Below are 20,377 nucleotides of genomic sequence, written 5' to 3'. Positions count from 1 at the left end.
ATCCAATTTGTGTACTCTAAATATTTTTTATTTTTTAACACAAAAAAAACCGTCAAAAATTATAATTTTAAGCTATATCACTCATCCGGTATCTAAATTTTTTAGCCATTGAAATTACTACTCAAGCTAGCTGCGCCCTTCACCACCAGGAAGAGTGTTGGTAGAACCTTTTTCCGACAAGGTTCCTTCTTCCGATTTCTTCATTGTTGGGTATAAGGTTCTTTATATTCTTCATTTTCTTCCTCGTCCCTTCGCTATTTGATTTGATAATGATTTTGATTTTTTTCAAAGACTGAATTTAAAGGTTAGGATTGTTATTAGGGGTGGCAATGGGTAGGGTAGAGTACGGTTTTGATCCAATCCTAACTCTACTCGCGGGTTGATATTTTTATATAAACTCAACCCTATCCTACCTGCGGGTTGAGAATATCCCAACCCTAATTCTAACCGCTCTTAACCTGCGGGTACCCGACCCTACCCGCGGGTTACAAAAAATATACAACATTATTATATAACTTGATGATAATTTGAAATAGAACTGATTTTTATGTAAAAAAAAAAATTAAATTATCAATTAATAATTTTCTTTTAGTGGTTAAGGATCTTTTGCATTTAGTGAGAGGTCTTTGATTCAACATCGACTTAAAACATATTTTTATATAAGTATATAACATAAACATATATAGAGTGCGGGTTGGTCGGGTAGGGTTGAGGCTCAATCCACACCCTACCCGACCCGCACGAGAACCCTATCCGCATCCTACCCTACCCGCTACGGATCGGGTTGGCAACCCTACCCGATCGGGTGGGGTCGAGTTGGGTACCCGCGGGTAGGATACATATTGCCACCCCTAATTGTTATATTCTGGGATAAATCTTCATATTCACCTATCACGTATCACATATTGTAAGGGTACGTAGATTTTTTTTTCCCTCCTTGTTTCTCTGATTTCATTTTAATTTTACTAGCAATTCAATCAACCTCTATGCAGTTGTGCGATTTTCAATTCTTCATTTGCTCTTTCGATTTCTGGTTCAATTTTGTTCAATTTTTGTAATTGACGGTTTGGTGCATTTCAAATCTTATTTTTCTGGTTAATTAAATTCTCTTATTTCTTTTGAGTTTTAATAGCACTCAACATGTTCGATGAAATGCTTTAACCAAATTTCTAGTTGGTTTTACTATTTCTGGTTGGTAAAGTTTGCATACTAAATTCTCTTGTTTAATGAATGAATTGTTTGACTTAGAAGGACCAATTTAATGATAATGCCCTTGACTTATTCTAGTTCTTGCTTTAAAGACAAGTAGAATTTGATTCATGAACTTAGTGGCTGTTCCTTCATCTTCTCGCTGATTTTTTGTATCTAATTTTTCTAAAACTTAATTTCTGTGATATCTACTTTTGATGGATTGTCTCTCTATTTACTGTAGACATTTGTCAGCCAAAGCAAAGAAATAAAAAGAAAGAAAATAACTTAATTATGCTGTAAGAAATTAAGTTTTAGGCTTGTAGAGCATGATGGCAATAGAAAAATTTTATGGTACATATCTCAAACTAGTTTCTAAGCCTTAGTACATATCTAGGATTTTACTTTTATGAGGTATAAAAATCATTTTTGGTGTTATTTTGCAAAGCAGGAAGGAAACAGTAACCTCAAGGCTAAGGAGCCACTTCTTTAATGCATTCGTGCATACAGGGAGGTAAAATTACTATTATATGTTCTTTAACTCATTGAGCTTTGAATTACTTCTCTAATATATTTATATCAGCAATTTACATCTGATTAGTTATATGGCTAGAAAGTTATACTGTTTCAACTGATGCCTTCCATAAAATAGTGGTTAGTCTCTTTATGATTAAATTTTTGAGATTGGAAGCAATAGTGAATTGTCCTTTTATGGTTAAATTTTGTGGTTAGTCTATTATATTATTTTGCTACTGAATTACTTTGCTGTTGCTAGCTAACAGTAGGACATGATCATTTATCCACTAGCTAGTAAAATAGTCAATTTCAAACCATAAGTTTCAATAATTTCAAAACAGAAAATCTTAGCTATATATGTAAACTGAAATAAAATAATAAGGGCCAGGTGAACTAGAAAATTACATGTATATATCTTGGAATGTTGATAATTATTATAAAATAATAAATTAAACTTTTCCTTTTTAATTAAACTTTTTGGACTATTGTTTTTAATTTGTTCTTCATCTAGTTAACTAGTATAAAACTTAATTAACTTTCAGCCTCTTTCTTAATAATAATATATTCATTGGCCTGAATCTTTATAACAGTATTGATGACTTTTATAGGTTGCTTCCATGTCTTTTTCTTATTTTTTTAATAAGAAAACCAAGACTGCTTATTGTTTGGTCCCTAACAAAGGATCTTAAATCTTAAGATTTAGTATCTCATATTGCTTCTTTCTTGTTCGTTGGATTGGTATACTTTATTAATTATCGTCTCTATTTTTATTTGAAATAATTAATGTACAAGAGCTCTAAGGTCAGCACATTTAAATCAATAAATAATGGTTACCATTAGTATTTAGTAGTTCGAATTATACTTACTGTGAAATCTGTTCGACATGCCATCATCTTCTCTGCCCTCCTAGCAAACCTTTCTTCTCTTTCCCCATCACGAACAGAGCAGCTAAGTGAAACAATTATGGTTGAACTTTTGCATTTGTGTCTTTATGCATCTGACCTGTTCGACGAAATGCTTCGTCCATCTAAGGAAATCAAGGTAAACCTTTATGCTTATTCCTTTGAGTCTCTATCTTACTGTATGTTAAGTTTCAATTTTAAGGTTTGTGCAATCATGAAATTCTTATTCATTTGTTTGTAAACTTAATATTTGTCCTGCAATATAGTTTGAGAGTCATGAAAATGTAAAAGCTTTTTATGAGAAAGAATAAGGTGTACATATATTCCTAATTTATATGTTTAATTAATCCTCTGCTGCTGTGTGTAATAATTCTTTTGTACTTTTATTTTAATTCTTAAAAGCAAATCATTGTTTCTTATCCTAATAATAGGTAAGAGATATAAAGGTAGCATATAGGATTGAATTGAATAGGAAAGTTTATTATTACAATAGCTAACTAGTTTATTGTGTAATTGAAGTTCGAATGAACAAAACTTGAAACAAAATAGTAATGCAGACTTCAAACACGTTTGCTTTGCTTCATTTGATTTGGAGCTTTGACTATATTTAATTTGTTTTTTTATTTGGATTTGGAACTTTGACTTTTCCAAGTTGCTGAATCGATCTTTGCGAGAAAATGAAAGTCTAGTTCTCCATGGTGAAGCTCTGAAGGTCTGTTCTGTCACCCTACAGCTGTAATTCACTTTACTATGATTGATTCTTAGCTAGGTTTCGTGTATGGAAAAGAAAAATCATAAAAGGAAAAAGAAAATAATGAAGAAAATTTTATTTTAGATTGTAATTCTGAAATTGTGATACAGAGACATAGAAGCTTTATTGCTATATCTGAATTTGTGTATTATATTTATAATTTTTTTCATAGGATAGAATATGCTTGTCATTTTTTTGTTTGTTGTTGTTATTTAATAATATATTTATTACTATTATTAATTAATTATTCTACTGTTGGATCTTCCATTTTTTCTGTCTTGGAGTGCATTTGGCTCCATGTTAATATATGGATAAAAATTACTGTAAGGTAAAGAAAAGGGAACTCAAACTGGGACATTTGAAATTATTGTAGTTCATGATTTGTGGTGCAGTATCTGTTTCATTTGTAATTGGAAATGTACTCTCATGAAAGACTTTAGCTTTAATTGGTTAGTTTACTTCCCTATTTGAATGTTAATTCTGAAAAGATTAGAAATTGAAACTTAAGATACTATGCTGGAAGACTCAATAGGTTAGTGTTTGCACCTTTTTGCAGGCCTCATACCCACTTTTGTGTTGCTTTTGGGTCTTTTTTATCATTCCAGAGTCTCCTAGATGGCTGGTAAGAAACTAATTTTCAGTTACATTGTCATTCAAAAGTGAAAACATCAGAGAATACTGACCAAAAATTGACTGCAGGTGAAGAGAGACCGAGGAAAAGAATTCGAGGCAGCATTGAGAACACTTTGTGGAAAAGATGCTGATATATGTCAAGAGGCAGATGATGTAACTTAATTATACATTTGTATAGCAAGTAATCATATTTGAAAGATAATTACTTTATATAATTATTTTATTTTGCAAGTGTCTTAACGCATTTGATTTTGCTAATTTGTGGATATGATTTATTCCTAATTGTCACCTAAACCTTCCTCTTTGATTTACTTAATGCATTTGTGTGAGTTGAAATTGTCTTCTTACATGCTTGTTCTCTTTAATGTGCAGTTCTGGCGCTCTGCGAACAGGTCAGTCTCCCATTTTTCTCTTGTTCTTCTAGCATTTCAGCACAATTTCCTACCTTAGTTCTTCTACAAGATCTGTGTGATGAATATAAATCTCTTCTGCACATGTATGTATAAGGATGAAAAGACATCTCATGCCGAATTTTGTTGATATACACTTATATTTTTGTCTAATGTAATGATTCCTTCTGGTTTATATGAAATTCACCAACTTGATCTTGAAATTAAATGTGAGGCAGTTGGATAGTGCCCTGGTTGATAAAGAGAATCACATTGCCGCTGCTGGCCAAGTAGTGCATGATTTTAGGAAGCAATTGCATGTTTAGATTGTGTTTTGTTTTTCTTTCAAAATTAATTAACAGCTTGGTGCATAAATGGTCTATTGTAAATTGATTTATTCAGGAATAGAAGAAATTATTGTCACTTCGACTATAGAACGTGTCGCTATTGACTCTCAGAGGCCGGCAGATGACGTGCAATGTAATGCAGTTTCTCTAACTATGAAAGCGTTTTCAACATCAAAGCCAAGTAGCCTCAATAGTTGAATACTTGAAATCACTTAGAGCTGATGATGATGAATCACTTCTTTTTGGGTTGATTCTATCTTTTTGGTTGACTCTAACATCCTTGATAAAATTTTCATATTTATAGGTCAATTTGTTTAGAGTGTAATACTCAACAATTTGCTGAATTGACATATATTCAGTTTTTTCTTATTTTTTCTATATTATTGCAGGTATTAAAAGGAGAAGGCTTATGCAATTCAAAGAGGAAGAAGATGAACACCTTGAACTAAATGTTGTAGATCCCAGAGGGATTTTTCTTTATTTTTAGTTTTCTCTTATTTTTTATTTTATGTTTTGAAATACAATGTTGGTATTTTTGTGGAATTCTACTTTTGTGAAGGAAATTTTTGATATTATAGTATTTGTATACATATATATAAATTATTATTATTTACAATGAAAATAATTTTGGTAAAAATCAAACAAAAAGTGATGCTGCTATAAAGATTGTGGCATTTTTGAAATGCCACAAGTATTCAAAAATAAGAAACTTGATACCAGAGAGATTGGGGATGTTTATAGAAATTAGTAACATAGTGATGGTTTCAAACTGTCGTTCAAAATATTGTGATAATTTAAAAAGTCACAAAATATAAAGAGAAATTATCACATAATTTATTAACTTAGTGACGGTTTTAAGCCGTCACGAAATATAGTATAAAAAACACATTGACTAGTGTTACAAATTAGTGAAAAAATCGTCACAAATAATTTAGCGACACATCTTTCCAATGGTAGTCCAAAATTGTCACTATGTCATATGGCAATGCTAAAATTCGTGACACTTTTTTAACAGTTGCGAAAAAATTTACCAACAATAAAAGCCGTCACTAAGCGTCGTCAAAATACTATTTTATTGTAGTACATTTAAAATTTAAAGTGGGGGCACATAGGGATGGTAATACCACCCGAACCCGCGGGTACCTACCCCGCCCCTACTTGCTCGGGGCGAACCGTGGTCGGGTTTAGGTAATACCCGCCCCTACCCACCCCGCTATATATATAATATATATAATTTTAATATATAATATGTATAATATATGTAAAATAATTAGTAAATGATTAATAATATTGTATCATATTTAAATTTTTACTTTAATTTATGTTATGTATGTGATAATGGTTATATAAATTTTGAAATTTAGTTTTATTTATTGGATTTTAATAATTATAGGGACGGGTAGGGCGGGACGGGTATCCGCAGGGGCGAGTTAGGGTTTAACGTTTTATTACCCACGGATACAAGCGGGGCGGGTTCTATGCGGGTTGTAGTACGGCGGGACGGGGTCGGGCAGAGCAAAAACCTGCCCCTACCCACCCCGTTGCCACCCCTAGGGGCACATTATACATAGGTGAGCTCTATAATGTAGAAAGAGAAATTCTTCTACACATATATGTATGTGCTGTCAAAGCCATAGAATAACAACTGCAGGGGCGAATTAGGATTTAACGTTTTACTACTCACGAGTAGAAGTGGAGCGGGTTCTATGCGGGTTGTAGTACGGCGGGACGGGTCGGATAGAGTAAAAATTCACCTTTACCCACTCCGTTGCCACTCCTAGAGGCACATTATACATAGGCGAGCTCTATAATGTAAAAAGAAAAATTCTTCTACACATATATGTATGTGCTGTCAAAGCCATAGAATAACAACTGCTCATTATGAGAGACAAGGTCCGAAGACTGTCAATACTTTTTATGTTACTTTTGCTCTGCATCACGTGGGCATTGAATGTTTTTTTTTTTTGGTCATGATGAGGCATTGAATTGTTTTTTTTTTTTGGACGGGGACCCGGGCCAACAGAAAGCCCGGGTCCAGAACAGAGATCCATGCCTCCGAACCGACCCGTTATCCATGGGTGTATGTCACCCTTGCCGCAAGAGTGAGAGATTCGAATCAGCCTGTGCTGCGCCCTGGTACTTCCTCTTCAGCTAGCCGGCGAACTAATCTGACCCCTGCATGGTTGCTAACGCCGCCGGAAGGAGAACGCTGAGGACTTTCGAAAACTTGGCCGCCGTCAATCTGTCTTGTCACCGTAGTCGCAGCCGGATCTCTCGACAGCGCCCTCCTACCCCATCTAGCCAAACTCGAATACACTACTTCCCCTCACAATTTAGAGCAGTGAGAGAACCCCACGCCAAATTCCCTTCGAAGCCTCAGCCTGGATATCAGCGACACTGCGCTCCCTTTGCCCAGAACTTGGCATCCGTGGCCTTCATAGGTCGCCGCCGCTGAATCCGCCCTGGTCCTCCTCTGCCTCTCGATCCCGCAGCGCCCACTCTGCAACAGCATCGCCTCGGGTTGCATGCAAATCTTCTGTCTCAGATCATTTAGGATCTGGATAAAACCTGCCTTTCCTATCTTGTGACCTGGTTCGAGCCTTTCCTGTCTTCTTTGCCGCGAGAGTAAGAAGATTATGGAGGATCTTCTCTGCACCTAGCTGGCGACCCATGCATGGTGCTGGCGCCACCGCATTGAGGACGACGACGGGTTCCCCCACCACCTTGTCTCCTCAGCAGTACCCGGGCCTCCCCAACATCGCCTTCCCTCGCCGTCTAGCACAGATTCGTCCCACCTTCTTCCCGACAGAAGTTCGGAGCAAGGAGATCCCTCTCCGACCCACTTTCTCCCTTGCCCAGAACTCGGGTTCCGCAGCCTCCGTAGTTCGCAGCCCGTCGTTACCAAGGACTTGGATTCTGCGACCTCCATAGCTCGCAGCCCCTAAAACCACACTGCCCCCCTCTGCCTCCGAATCCCACAGCACCATCTGTGAACTAGAATCGTCTTGGGTTGCATGCTGATCTTCTGTCTCAGATCATTGATGATCTGGATGAATCCCTAACCTTCCTCTCTCATTGCCTGGTTCAAGCACCTCCAATCTGCCTTATTACAATCTTCTTTTTGTTCTTTTGTAATTGTTGCTTCACATCTGAGCCTCTCTTGTAATGATGCTTTGTATGTCTATAGGTGGTTTGATGCTCCAATTTGCTTGTAATGTGTCTGTTTCTGCTGCTTTGGCCACTGCTTTCCGTTCCTGGGGGTCCACGTTATTCCCTTCTCAGGTAGGCTTTCCATTAAAATATGAATGTCTTGGATTATGGCCAACGCCTCACCTAAAGCTGTGTTAGATTTAATTGCTTGAACTAGCTTTAAATTGTCAGATTCTATTAGAGTTTTGCCTATTTGTAGATTGTTCACTATGATCAATGCTTGCCTTATAGCCTGAGCTTCTGCAACAATACTTGATTTGGCCTGAATTTTTCCTGAGAAACCTAATATGATCCTCCCCTTATGATCTCTGATTACCACAGATATTGCACCTCTTCCAATATCCTTCTTGAAGGCTGCGTCAACATTTGCTTTCAACCAGTTCTCAGGGGGAGGTCTCCATTTCAGCAGGTTAGTTTTGCTCCTATTTACTTCTGTTTTCTGTGTCTGCTGTTTATCTACTAGTTTCCACTATGTTGCCTCTAGTGCTGTTGCCCTACAAATTGTCCATCTAGGATTTACCTCCTGTTGTTGAAATAGCTTGTTGTTCCTCGTTTTCCATATCTCCCACATGAGAAATCCTAGTTTGCTGATTCTCCTCTCCTGGTCCCCTCCACCACCTGCTCTCAATTTCTTTATGCATTCGACCATCCAATTCCCGATTGAGGTAACTGTCTCATTTGTTGGGGTCCATTGGCATTCCGCTCCGAACCATGTTGCCCTGGCCCAATTGCATAGTAGTAGTGCATGTTCTACTCTCTCTGAACTTTTTAAACATATTTGACAGACTGGATCTGATGCCATTTTTCTTTTGTATAAGTTAGAGCCTACTGGTAATATATCATGACATGCTTTCCATAGAAACATTCTAATCTTTTGTGGGACTTCCATTCTCCACACCTCCTTCCATATCTCTCTTTTATCTTCACTTGTTGATGGATTTCCAAATTTCATGCCTTGCCCAACTCTCCTTGCAGCATAATATCCGGTTCTTATTGAGTAGTTTCCATCTTCCCTCCATGGCCAATACAGGTTATCCTCTCTGTTCATTACACTAACTGGGGTGCTAAGAATCTCTTTGCAGATTTCTTGGGAGAATTTGCTTTCAATCTTCCTTTTATTCCACCCTTCCCCACTTACAATGAGATCCTTTACCCTCGCATCATCTGTGCTGTTTGTATTCAGAGGCCCGCTCCTTCCAGCAATCCAATTATCTTTCCAAATGCTGACGTTGGAACCGTCTCCTATGCTCCATTTTGCGTTTTCCCTTAGTAGCTCTCTTCCATGTAGTATGCTTTTCCAGACCCATGACGCGCCCTTTTTACCCTTCGCTGTCCAAAAGTTGCCGCCCGGAAAGTAAATTGATTTCAGGATTTGTACCCAAATTGCATTCGGGTTCTTCAATGCCCTCCATGCTTGTTTTGCAAGGTAGGCAGTATTTTGCTTTTCCAAGTTCTTGAACCCCAGTCCCCCATCTCTCTTACTCTCAGTAATGCTGTCCCATTTCTTCCAATGGATGCCCCGTTCCTTCCCCGATGCTGCCCACCAGAATCTTGCTACCTTTGCACAAATTCTCCTACAAAAACTCTTAGGGAACTTTAAGACGTTCATGATATATGATGGCATTGCCTGAATTACAGCCTTTATTAGTGTTTCTTTGCCTGCTTGATTCAGCAACTTTTCCTTCCATCCTTCTAGTTTATTCATGATCTTCTCTTCAATCCATGCTAGAGCCTTGTTGTGAGATCTTCCCCACATAGATGGTAACCCCAAGTATTTTCCTGGCGTGTCCCATGTTTTCATTCCTAAAATCTCTTCTATATTTACCCTCGTTTGTATCGATACTTGGCTTCCAAAGGAAATGCCTGACTTGTTCATATTGATCCTTTGTCCGGATGCCTCTGTGTATTCATTTAGCACGATTATAATCTGAAATAACTCCTCCTCATTCGCTTTCGCAAATATGATACAATCGTCTGCGAACAACAAGTGAGTAAGTGCTGGAGCTGTTGGGGCTATTTTAAGACCTGTTATATTGCCTTTCACCTTTGCATCCTGCATTAGGATCGTGAATACCTCGGCTGCTAAAATGAAAAGGTATGGGGATAATGGATCCCCTTATCTAAGGCCCCTCTGAGGCTTGATCCTCTTCGATAGCTCTCCATTAACCTTTACCCTATAACTTGCACTCCTTACACATTTCATTACCAACTCAACCCATTTTTCAGCGAACCCGAGTTTTATGAGCACCTTTTCAAGGAAATCCTATCCAAGCCTGTCATATGCCTTGTTCATGTCCAACTTGATTGCCATGATTTGCGATCCCTCTCTTCCTTTTTTTGTTTAGGCTATGATAAACTTCTTGAACAATAACTACATTATCTTGTATGAGTCTTCCTCCCACAAAAGCACTCTAGGTTGGGGACACTATCTCCTAGAGGAGCCCTTTCAGCCTCAACACTATGACCCTAGTTATGATTTTGTAAATAAAGTTGCAGCAACTTATTGGCCTTAATTGATTGAGATCTTCCGGATCCTTGACCTTTGGAATTAAAACTACTATAGTTTCGCTAATCTCTTCCGGCAAGAACCCATTCCGAAAAAATTGACTACTGCACATACTTCCTTCTTGATTATCTCCCAGTGTTTTTGATAAAATAGTCCATTCAGGCCATCTGGTCCAGGAGCCTTGAGGCTGCCCATGCTAAAAACTGCTTTTCGGATTTCCTCTTCTGTGACCTCTGAGATCAGCTCCCTATTCATGCTTTCCGTGACTCTTACTGGAATATTTCTTATGACTGATTCACAATTCGTGTTGTTGCTTGATGTAAACAGCGCGTCAAATCGTTCCTCGATGTGCTTCATAATTTCTTTCCTATCCTCTATCCATGAGCCCGCCTCATTTCTAAGCTTTTCGATTCGGTTCCTTCCTCTTCTTTGAATGGTTGTGGCATGAAAAAAAGATGTGTTCTTGTCTCCCCATTTTAGCCATTTCAACCTGGCTCTTTGCCCCCAATATTTTTCCTCCTGTTTCCATAATGTAGCTATATTCTCTTTTATCTGCTGTGTTTTCTCCTGCTTCTCTTGTGTTAAATCTGAATCTTGTAGCTTCTTTAGTTCCTCCTTCAGCTTGTGAATTTCTTTGTCTGCTCGTTTTATTGTCCTCCTGCTCCACTTCCTAAGCTCCTCTTTGCAATTTTCCATTCTTGTTGTAATTCCTTTCCAGGCGCATCCTTGGACGTCTTCCTTTTCCCATCCCTTTCTTACTATATCCTCGCACTCCTCATGATCGGTCCAAAATGCCTCAAATTTGAAGCTCTTATCTATCTTTTGAACCTGATTTATGTCCAACACTAATGGGCAATGATCAGAACTAATAGCCGGCAAAGCTTTGAGTGATGCCTGCTGATATAAGACTCTCCATTCCCAATTAACTAATGCCCTATCTATCCTCTCCCTTGTGATAAATCCATTCCTCGGATTTCCGAACCATGTGAATCTTCCTCCTTTAATATCTAAGTCCATAAGATAGTTCATATCTACAAACTTCCTGAATTCCCTTACCTGACTTTGTGGCTTTGGATGTAGGCCTATTTTCTCTTCTTGGCTTAAAATGTCATTGAAATCCCCAATGAATAGTTGTGGTTCCCCTTTGTTGTTGTTGTTCACTGTGATAGCTCTCCATTGCTCTTTTCTCCTTCCAAAACATGGGTTTCCGTATATGAAATTGCACTCCCATATTTTTCCTTTTCTATCATCAATACGGGCTTTTATATGGTTATCACTCCAAAAGTAAATATTAATATTATATATTTCATTCCACAAAAGGCATAGCCCTCCGGACAGCCCCCGGGGTTCTATGTGAAATACATGCTCAAAATATAATCTTTTTTTTTTAACTTCTTAATAGTACTTTCTCTAGCTCTAGTCTCCATTAGAAATACTATTGCAGGCTTTAGTTGCTTGCACATGCTGTGCAGTTCAGAAACTGTCGCGGGAGCCGCTACCCCGTGGTAGTTCCAGCTTATTATGCTCATGGTTGAGTTGGGGGCATGTGTAGGCCTGCCTCCTCAGCCATTGAGTCTTCCAAGTCATGTCTGATCTGTGGTCCTTCCCCATGAGCTCCTCCTTCTGTTGCTTTTCTGCTCCATTTGTTCTTCTTATTGGCCCTCCACATCTGCGTGGCTTCCTTTTCTTCCATCCCAAATCCTGCAGTCTGCTCCAGTGGGTTCTCTTCTCTTCCTCTTTTAAGCTGTAATTTTTCCTCCATTCTTTGAACAAGTTCTATTTCATATTCTCTGGCCACTACTATTGCTTTGCTGTTCTTCTGCTCTATCTCCTCTTCTTCTTCTGCTAGTTCTACATAATAGAAGCCTCCTTCGCTCTCTGTGACTATCTGCTTGCCTCTCTGTTCTGACTCTCTTTCATTTATTTTGTATTTTCTCATTAATCCATCTATGTCCATTTTGTTTCTATTGTGGGCCTCCTCTTCTACTTCTTCTTCTGTGATTTTTTTTCTTTTTTCTTCAGCCATGTTTTTGTTGAACTCCTTCAATAATTCTCTAATGGTAAGGTTCCTTTCTTCTTCAATTGGCCCACTTCTAACCTGTTGTCTATTTCTATTGGGCCTTTGGTTAGTGAAAGCCCATGCCCCTCTTTTTGTAATGACTGTTCTTTTTATGCTTGGCCCACTTTTTTCTTTATGCTTCCTAGGAATCCTGCTGCTATCCTCCACATTGTATTCTGCCTTTTCTTTTCCTTTGGCCTCCTTCACGTTTCCCATTGATACTGACTCACTGGCCTGCTGGTTTTGTGGGGTAGCCTCTTCCTTCTTTCCTTTTTTGTGATTTGCTGTCTCATCATCTTTTGAACCAAAGCTATTATTGTGCTTCTCACCGTTCACTCTATAATCATCAGCCCCTTTATCTTAATCTTGCACTTCTTGTATTGCCACTTGTCTCTCCCCCATTTGTTCTTGTGGATTTGCTAATCTGTCCCAAGATTTGGCAGAGGCACTAGCTTGAGAGCTTCTCACACTTCTTAGGCCTGACTCCCCTCTGTCTTTCTGTGCTTGTCTTTTCAGCCACTCCCTCCCTTGCCAGCTTCTTTCACGCGCCTCCCATAGCTCCTCCACCCAGTTGTTCTGTTCCTCCTTCCTCCTCCTTATCCCTGCCTTTCTTGCCTCATTCTCTATTGATCTCAGCCCTGGAGTTGTGAGTTCAGGCCCATATCTAGGGATTTCTGGGTTTAATAATGATCTCAGTAGCTCCTCCTCACATGCTCTTTTGTCATGTCCAATCCTCCCACACTTATAACAATAATCACACAGTTTTTCGTATTTGAATTCAGCCCATGAATGGCTTCCATCATTCCTTTTAAACCAAAATCCAGTTTTCAATGGTGCTTGAATGTTTATCTTCACTCTGACCCTCAGAAAAGATCTAAGCATGTTTCCCTCAACAAAGGGATCTTCTGCACTTATCACTCTCCCTACTATGGCTCCTATTTTCTCAGCATTTTTAATGTTAATTTTATCATAAGGTAAACCATGTATTTGGACCCAAATAGGAAGCTGATTGTAGTTTACTTCATCTATGGACAGGTTTGAGCTCCACCATTGCAGACTTAGCATATGCCCTTCTATTCTCCATGGTCCACCTTCATATGCTCTTCTGGCTTCCTCCTGACTTTTGAAGTTCAAGATGAAGGAGTTTGATCCTGCATTGGTGATCACCAGCCCCTTTGGATCTCCCCACATATTGAGGATCGTTTTGCTCACTGTAATCGTGTTTAGCACCTTTTCCGTCAACACCCGGCCGACTAGCTTCTGATCTGTGTTGTCTCCATGTTGAGCTGGAGATTTTTCTAGGTCTAGGACGTCCCCTTCCATGGCTGCATTCTCTATGCCTTTCATGACTAGCCTTGTTGGGTTGTATACCTTTCTCTGTTTCTATTAATTGTTCGTGATTATCTTCAGACTTATATTTGAACTGTACTTAAGTTATAATTTTGATCTAAGAGCTTCGCTTATCGAAGCAGTGTAACTCCACTTCTGGAGAGCGTGAGGCTCCACTCTTGGAGAAATTTTTTACAACGTATGTTCAAACTTAAGTTTTCCTATCAACCATATGGCATTGAATTGTTAAGAAGGGTGATTATATTTATTATTTAACATGGTTAATGATTCAATATAATCATGGGCCTTATATTGTTGGGCTTTTTGGAAAATGTTAAAAGGATAAGAAGAAGGCTTCAAGAGGGTAGGTAAAATTAAGATGTTAGTTCTTGTTATAAATAAAACATTTAAGATGTTAGTATAGAATCTACTGGGTTTAGAGTCCATTAACATATGACTCAACTATACATAAAATTTAAACTCTATACATAAAATTAACGCAACTACACAAAAATATTATAAATAAAATTATAAATTTTATTTTATAATTTAAAATAATCAAATTAAATTCATATCAATATTATAATTATTTTTAATATTATTATTTATAAAATTATTATAATATTATTTATATTAATATACATATTATCATTTTTATTATTTATGATAAAAAAGCTTTTTCTTGAATAAAAAGAGGAGAAAATCAATAAAAAAGCCACACATGAATTCAAAGATGCAGCAAACTCTATTACTCTCTCTCTCTTCTTGTACATCATGTACATTGTTTTTTTTTTTTTTTTACTAAACATAACACAAAGAAAAAACACCTAAGAGAAAGAGTAGCACTCCTCTCTAATAATAATGTCTAAATTATTAGGGGGCTGTAACCACTCTAGGTACACCTGCTTGTTTAAAGCAGCAGTCTTAGCCATTAAATCAGCCGCTCTGTTTGCTGTACGCTGGATGAGCACTAAAGTAGCTGTCCAATTGCGCTGAAACATCTCTTTGATTTTGTCAAGCAGATCAGAGTCATTCGTAATCATACTGATTGTGCCTCGCAAAACAAGAAGAAATGCATCAAGATTATCAGTTTCACATATGACCTCTTTACACTCGCAATCCCAAGCCATAACAAACCCTCTTCAAATAGCATGAAGCTCACAAGAGAGAACACTAGAAAGAGGTATACTGGCAGAACAACCTTTCATCCAAATTTCCATGCTGTCTCTAATAATACATCCAAAGCCAGCTAATTGCCCATTTTCAAAAACGCTTGCATCGCAGTTCACTTTACATACATTCATTGGAGGTGGTTCCCAGTTATATTGTAAAGAGGAAGGAATAATATATTTTTGGTTGGTAACAACCTTAGAAAAATCGCGAGTAGCATGTTGAACTAAGTGAACAATTTTCTCCTTACTCCATGGATCATCTTGATGGAAGATGTCATTGTTCCTATCCCTCCAAATCCACCAAAAGGCCGCTGCAAAGAGAAACTCATTTTTGTTGAGATTAGAACTAATCCAAGACACAAAATCCAAACTAGAGTCCTCAGCGGTCATTCCCAAATTTAAGCTAATCCAAATCTGACGAGCTTTTTGGCAAGTCCTAAAGCAGTGGTTAATATCCTCTAGAGCAAGATAACATCGCTGACAAAAATCAGAAGTAGCAAGACCTCTTTGAAACCGGTAACTAGCTGTGGGAACTCCGTTGTTGAGACAACACCAGAGCAGACACTTTATCTTCTCCGGTATTCTCAAGCGCCAAAGCCAAAGCCAATTTTCATTATCGTTCCAGCCAAATTTCTTTTTCAATAGCCATTCATACCCGCTTTTAGTCGAGTAGGTGAGAGTATTTGAGTTTGTCCAAAACCAACCTGTTTTATCTCCTGCCTGCTTGATAGGATCAAAAAGCATCAAATCAAGTTTAACTTCATCCGGAATCATTGTGCAAAGAATATCCCACCGCCAATGTCCATGGTACCAGACATCTTTTAGCTTCAAGTGAGAATCAGAGATGTGCACAAAAGGAACCAAAGGAGCTAGTGTTCCACATGGTCGCCAAGCATGATACCAAAAGGATTGAGACATCCTGCCTGTACACCAATCAAAACCATCACGAAGCTTTTCTATTGTCTTATAAATCGCTCGCCAAGTGCTTGAAACATTATTAGAAAAATTGGGTGAAAAGCAAGACCTCCCAGATAAATATTTTGCCAACATAATTCTTACCCAAAGCTTATCATTATTATGCAGTAATTACCAAACAAACTTTCCTAATAAAGCAAAATTTACACACTGGGTATCTCTGATTCCCAAGCCTCCATATTTTCTTGGAGTGACAACTTTGCTCCACTTGACATAATTTAAGCAATGCTCCCCCGCCTTTCCCTTCCACAAGAATTGTCTAAGCACAGAATCAATCTTTTTACAAACCGAAGTAGGAAAAAGAGTCACTTGCATCTGATAAATAGGAAGAGAAGAAGCAACAGATTTAATTAAGTAAAGCCTGCCTGCTCTGTTAAGGAGCCGACCTTTCCAACTAACCAGCCTATTCTTGATCTTCTCTAAAGAGTCCAAAAAAATAGACCTAGCAGCTCAAGGATGATTAAGGTTCACCCCCAAGTATTTGCCTAGGTCACTAGTAAAAGAAATATAAGAAACACCAGACAACATTTCCTTCCTTCTATTAGAGATATTTCTAGAACAAATAGCTTTAGATTTTTCAATGTTAACCTTCATACCTGAAGCTTTGTAGAACAACTCCAAGGTGTGCACAACATTCTGAACTTGATTTTTCTTCGCTTTACAAAAAATGAGGAGGTCATCTGCAAACATCAAGTGAGAAACTCTAGGTCCTCCTCTAGAAACAGCCACACCATCCCAAATACCCTCGTCAACTTGTTTGGAAATGAAGCACGCCAATCTCTCCATGCACAAAACAAATAAATAAGGAGAAATCGGATCTCCTTGCCTGAGCCCTCTGCGAGGTTGGAAGCTGCCCAATCTATTCCCATTCCAAAGGATGGAAAGATTTGAAGCCTGAACACAATTCATTACAAGCCGAATAATTAGAGAAGGAAAGCCAAAAGATTCAAGAGTGTGCTCAAGAAAATTCCAATCAACTCTATCATAAGCCTTTTCTAAATCAATCTTAAAAGCCATAGCTCCTTTTCTAGACTTTGTCCGCTTAAGAAAGTGAAGAACTTCTTGGGCCACAATAATATTATCAGGCGCTCCTCTATCATGTATAAACCCTCCCTGAGTTGGGCTAACAATCTCATCCAAAAAAGGTCGTAATCTATTAACCAGCACTTTAGTCACTAGCTTATAAATTACATTACAAAGGCTTATTGGCCGAAAATCCTTCAATCTAGTTGGAGGGTCGCATTTAGGGATAAGAACAATCAAAGTTTCCAACAAAGAATGGCTTAAAGTCTCCCCTAAGAATGCTTTCTGAACAGTACGCCACACCACATGACCCACCACATCCCAATATTCCTTGAAGAAAAAAACTTGAAAACCATCCGGCCCAGGAGCTTTGAACGAGCTCATATTATCCAGAGCTTCTTTAACCTCCAAAATTGTTACTGGTTTAGACAAATTATCACAAGCATCCTGGCTAAGAGATGACATAGGAATTTCTCCCATGCAATTAACTTCAACAGGCTCAGTAGAGCAAAAAATATTTTTGAAAAAATGAACAACCTCTCTTTGTAAAACTTCCGGATCATCAGATCAGAACCCATCACTGACCAGCAACCCATGAACCTTGTTAGATTTTCTTCTAATAATGGTTTGCATATGAAAAAAGCTAGTATTTCTATCACCATACCGAACCCATTGATCTCTTGACTTCTGGTACCAAAGCAATTCTTCCTGGGCCAAAACTAGATTATACTCAGCTCTCAATTCTTCCTCTTTATGCTTCAAAATCGGATCATCATCAACTTCTATTTTCCATTGAATACAATTCAAATAAGACTCCAATTCCCTCTTTTTAATAAAAATATTGCCGAAGACCGTAGAGTTGAATTCCAACGAAGCTTCTTGAACCCCAACAACTTCCTATGGATGCCAAAGTCTGTACTATTCCAAGATTTCTGAAAAATGGCCTTGTAATCAGGATGCGTTGCCCATGCCGCTTGGAATCTAAAAGGCCGGTTTTCTTTCTTGATAGGAACTCCTTGACATCGGATAAGTAGGGGACAATGATCATAGTGGGAACGGCTGAGAACTTCAACAAAAGCTTCTGGAAAAAGAAGGAGTCATTCTGTAGTACAGCAAGCTCTATCCAATCTCTTTGCAATTTCTCTGTTTCCTTGAATTTTACGGAACTAAGTAAACCGTCTTTCAGAGGTTGTCAGATCAAAAAGACCACAAGAATCTAGAGTACTTGCAAAGACACTACTGCGAGTCGAATAGTAATTATCCCCCTTCACCTCATGAACACTCCATTAAAATCTCCAACCACCACCCATGGGTCCTGAATGCACAAACCAATATCAAGCAGATGACTCCATAATTCTACTCTATTAGTGGCTTGAGGGCTGCCATAAACTGCACTGCAAATCCATCTTCGCCCACCACCATCAATTTCCAAAGTTACACATTGATTCATAACCCAAAGAATTTTACAAGAAAATTTTAAATTAGCAGAGAGAAACCAAATTCCTCCCTTATGTCCAACAGCATCTACAATCCCTACAGGATAATAGCCTAATCTCCCCCAAAATTCTTTCATAGTTTCAAACCCAATATGAGTTTCCACCAAAATAAAAAAAGTTGGTTGAAATTTTCGTACTAACTCCTTACAGTGCACCCGAGACATCTTATTTGACGCCCCCTTACATTCCAACTAATAATATTTAAATGGTCACAATCCATAAAAATAAATTAAATAATTGGAATTTATAATCATTCTACCTCACGTTGATGGACCCCTATCTCCAATTGTCTTTTGGTGGACTTGCGCCGCAGAACCATCATTCTTCTGTTGAGGTTGGTTCTCCAAGTTTGTTGTTGCACTAGCTTTATCAAGCTCTTTTTGTACTCAAGAATCCGTTGACAATGCTTTAGTAGGTGAGTTTTGAAGTAAAATAGGACGCTGCCTTTTGTGCCCTGCTTTAAAAAAAAAGGAGTACTCTGATCCTTGAAAGCCACCTGAGTTGTTCCCAAAGAGCCAAGCATGGATGGAGGATCTTTCTTTTCCTTAGACTCCACCTTTGCATTTGATGAGGATCCAGCATGCATGTTATTAGACCCAAAAGAAAATTTCTTACTCACTAAATTGGAGCATATCGCTACATTGGCTTTTTTTGGCACCACATTGGGGCCTTTACTAACTTTTCCCTTGCCTTTTCTACTAACTGTAACCCATTCACCCTCTTTTGCTTGAGTATCCCTATCCATACGTGATTCTTATAAATTATCATGCACAAGACCCGCTGCTCCATGCTTCTCCATAATTGGAATTGATTTGGCATTAATTCCAAATTCAAAAGTTAAATTTTGATTTTTTACTGGAATTTGACTACCTTCTGCCGTTTTCTCGTTGTTATCCACCGAAAACAGTGACGGCAAATTTTTCTCCTTCACCATGGTTTCCTTCCCAATGCCATTGTTTTTCTCTTTCGCACATTCTCTTGTTACATGCCCAAAGCAGCTACATTTTTCACAAATTAAATTCAAGTGCTCATATTCTATGTCATACATATGACCATCAACTTGAATCTTTTTTATGACTGGAAGTCCCAAGTTAATTTGCACACATGCTCTTGCATACTTTTCCCTCTCCGCAGACTTGGTGGCTAAGTCGATGCGGATCGGTTTGCCAACAGCTGACGCAATCATTTTCATGGCTCTCTCTTGATAATAGTTAATGTTTAAACCTGTGATTCTTATCCAAACCATGGTAGACCCAAAAGTGTTTTCACAAGGTCTGAATGAAGAACTCCAAGGTTTAACCGCAACATAACTACCAGTAATCATCCATGGTCCTCCAAGAAAAACTTTTTCTCTATCCTCCAAGAGATCAAATTTGACTAAGAAATAGCCAAAACCGACATCTAGTATCTCATATCCTCCTTTGGTTCTCCAGACTCCTTTAAGCCTGTGCGTGATCGCCGTATAGCTAAAGTTTTTTCCAAGAACTTTGATCACGATGGCATCTTTGTAGGGCTCTGCGAATATCTCCTTTGCTTATTCAGTGAACGTCACAGTTGGTATCTCCGAATCACCTTACTTACCAACTACTGTAGCCATCTTATCCCCATCAAGAGAATCAGCAACCTCCAAAGATCTCCTTGTTGAGGCACCCACAACTTTATCTTTGAACGATATCCGCTGACCTTGAATCTTGTTATTGTCTCCTTTAATTTCCTCCTTTTCACCTGATGCATGCCCACCTCCACTCTCCCCCTTATTGCTCTCGCCGGCATGGCCGGCAGCCTCGCTTTGTGCCACCCTCAAAGACTCTCCCCCGCTCTCTCCCCTCTCCATTTCAAAATTCAAAATTCAAAATGTTGTTTAATTACAACATGTACATT

General features: G+C 38.3%; 3 protein-coding genes across 13 annotated transcripts; 1 reads left to right on the top strand and 2 right to left on the bottom strand.

The window, feature by feature from the left end:
- Positions 1-94: 94 nt before the first annotated feature.
- On the top strand, positions 95-5,301 carry LOC112784990 (sugar transporter ERD6-like 16). Of its 11 annotated transcripts, none has more exons than XR_003194120.3 (9): positions 95-210; positions 1,640-1,702; positions 2,615-2,745; positions 3,259-3,318; positions 3,914-3,979; positions 4,057-4,143; positions 4,363-4,382; positions 4,782-4,990; positions 5,116-5,301. XR_003194120.3 is itself a non-coding variant. In XM_025828382.3 (9 exons), exons 2-8 carry the CDS (start codon positions 1,681-1,683, stop codon positions 4,828-4,830), a joined length of 435 nt encoding a protein of 144 aa, XP_025684167.1. In that variant the 5' UTR covers positions 95-210; positions 1,640-1,680; the 3' UTR covers positions 4,831-4,859; positions 5,116-5,301. The 11 variants fall into 11 exon arrangements, 9 of the variants coding, with proteins under 9 accessions (XP_025684167.1, XP_025684172.1, XP_072086234.1 ...); XR_011878876.1 differs by having other exon boundaries at positions 4,057-4,171; positions 4,782-4,859; XM_025828382.3 differs by having other exon boundaries at positions 4,782-4,859.
- Positions 5,302-7,907: 2,606 nt separating this feature from the next.
- Positions 7,908-11,971, bottom strand: LOC112785670 (uncharacterized). Its single transcript, XM_025829114.1, has 4 exons — positions 11,835-11,971; positions 10,557-11,718; positions 8,457-9,989; positions 7,908-8,405 (listed from the first exon to the last, which is right to left on the bottom strand). The coding sequence occupies exons 1-4, from the start codon at positions 11,969-11,971 to the stop codon at positions 7,908-7,910; spliced, it is 3,330 nt and encodes a 1,109-aa protein (XP_025684899.1).
- Positions 11,972-19,250: 7,279 nt separating this feature from the next.
- On the bottom strand, positions 19,251-20,330 carry LOC112785669 (uncharacterized). The gene is made up of 2 exons (XM_025829113.1): positions 20,078-20,330; positions 19,251-20,011 (listed from the first exon to the last, which is right to left on the bottom strand). Exons 1-2 carry the CDS (start codon positions 20,328-20,330, stop codon positions 19,251-19,253), a joined length of 1,014 nt encoding a protein of 337 aa, XP_025684898.1.
- Between the last annotated feature and the right edge of the window lie 47 nt (positions 20,331-20,377).

This window comes from Arachis hypogaea, chromosome 20 (assembly GCF_003086295.3).
Source record: "Arachis hypogaea cultivar Tifrunner chromosome 20, arahy.Tifrunner.gnm2.J5K5, whole genome shotgun sequence".
Taxonomy (NCBI): Eukaryota; Viridiplantae; Streptophyta; class Magnoliopsida; order Fabales; family Fabaceae; genus Arachis; species Arachis hypogaea.
The sequence above is the reverse complement of the archived record's forward strand: the minus strand, read 5'-3'. Positions and strand labels throughout refer to the sequence as shown.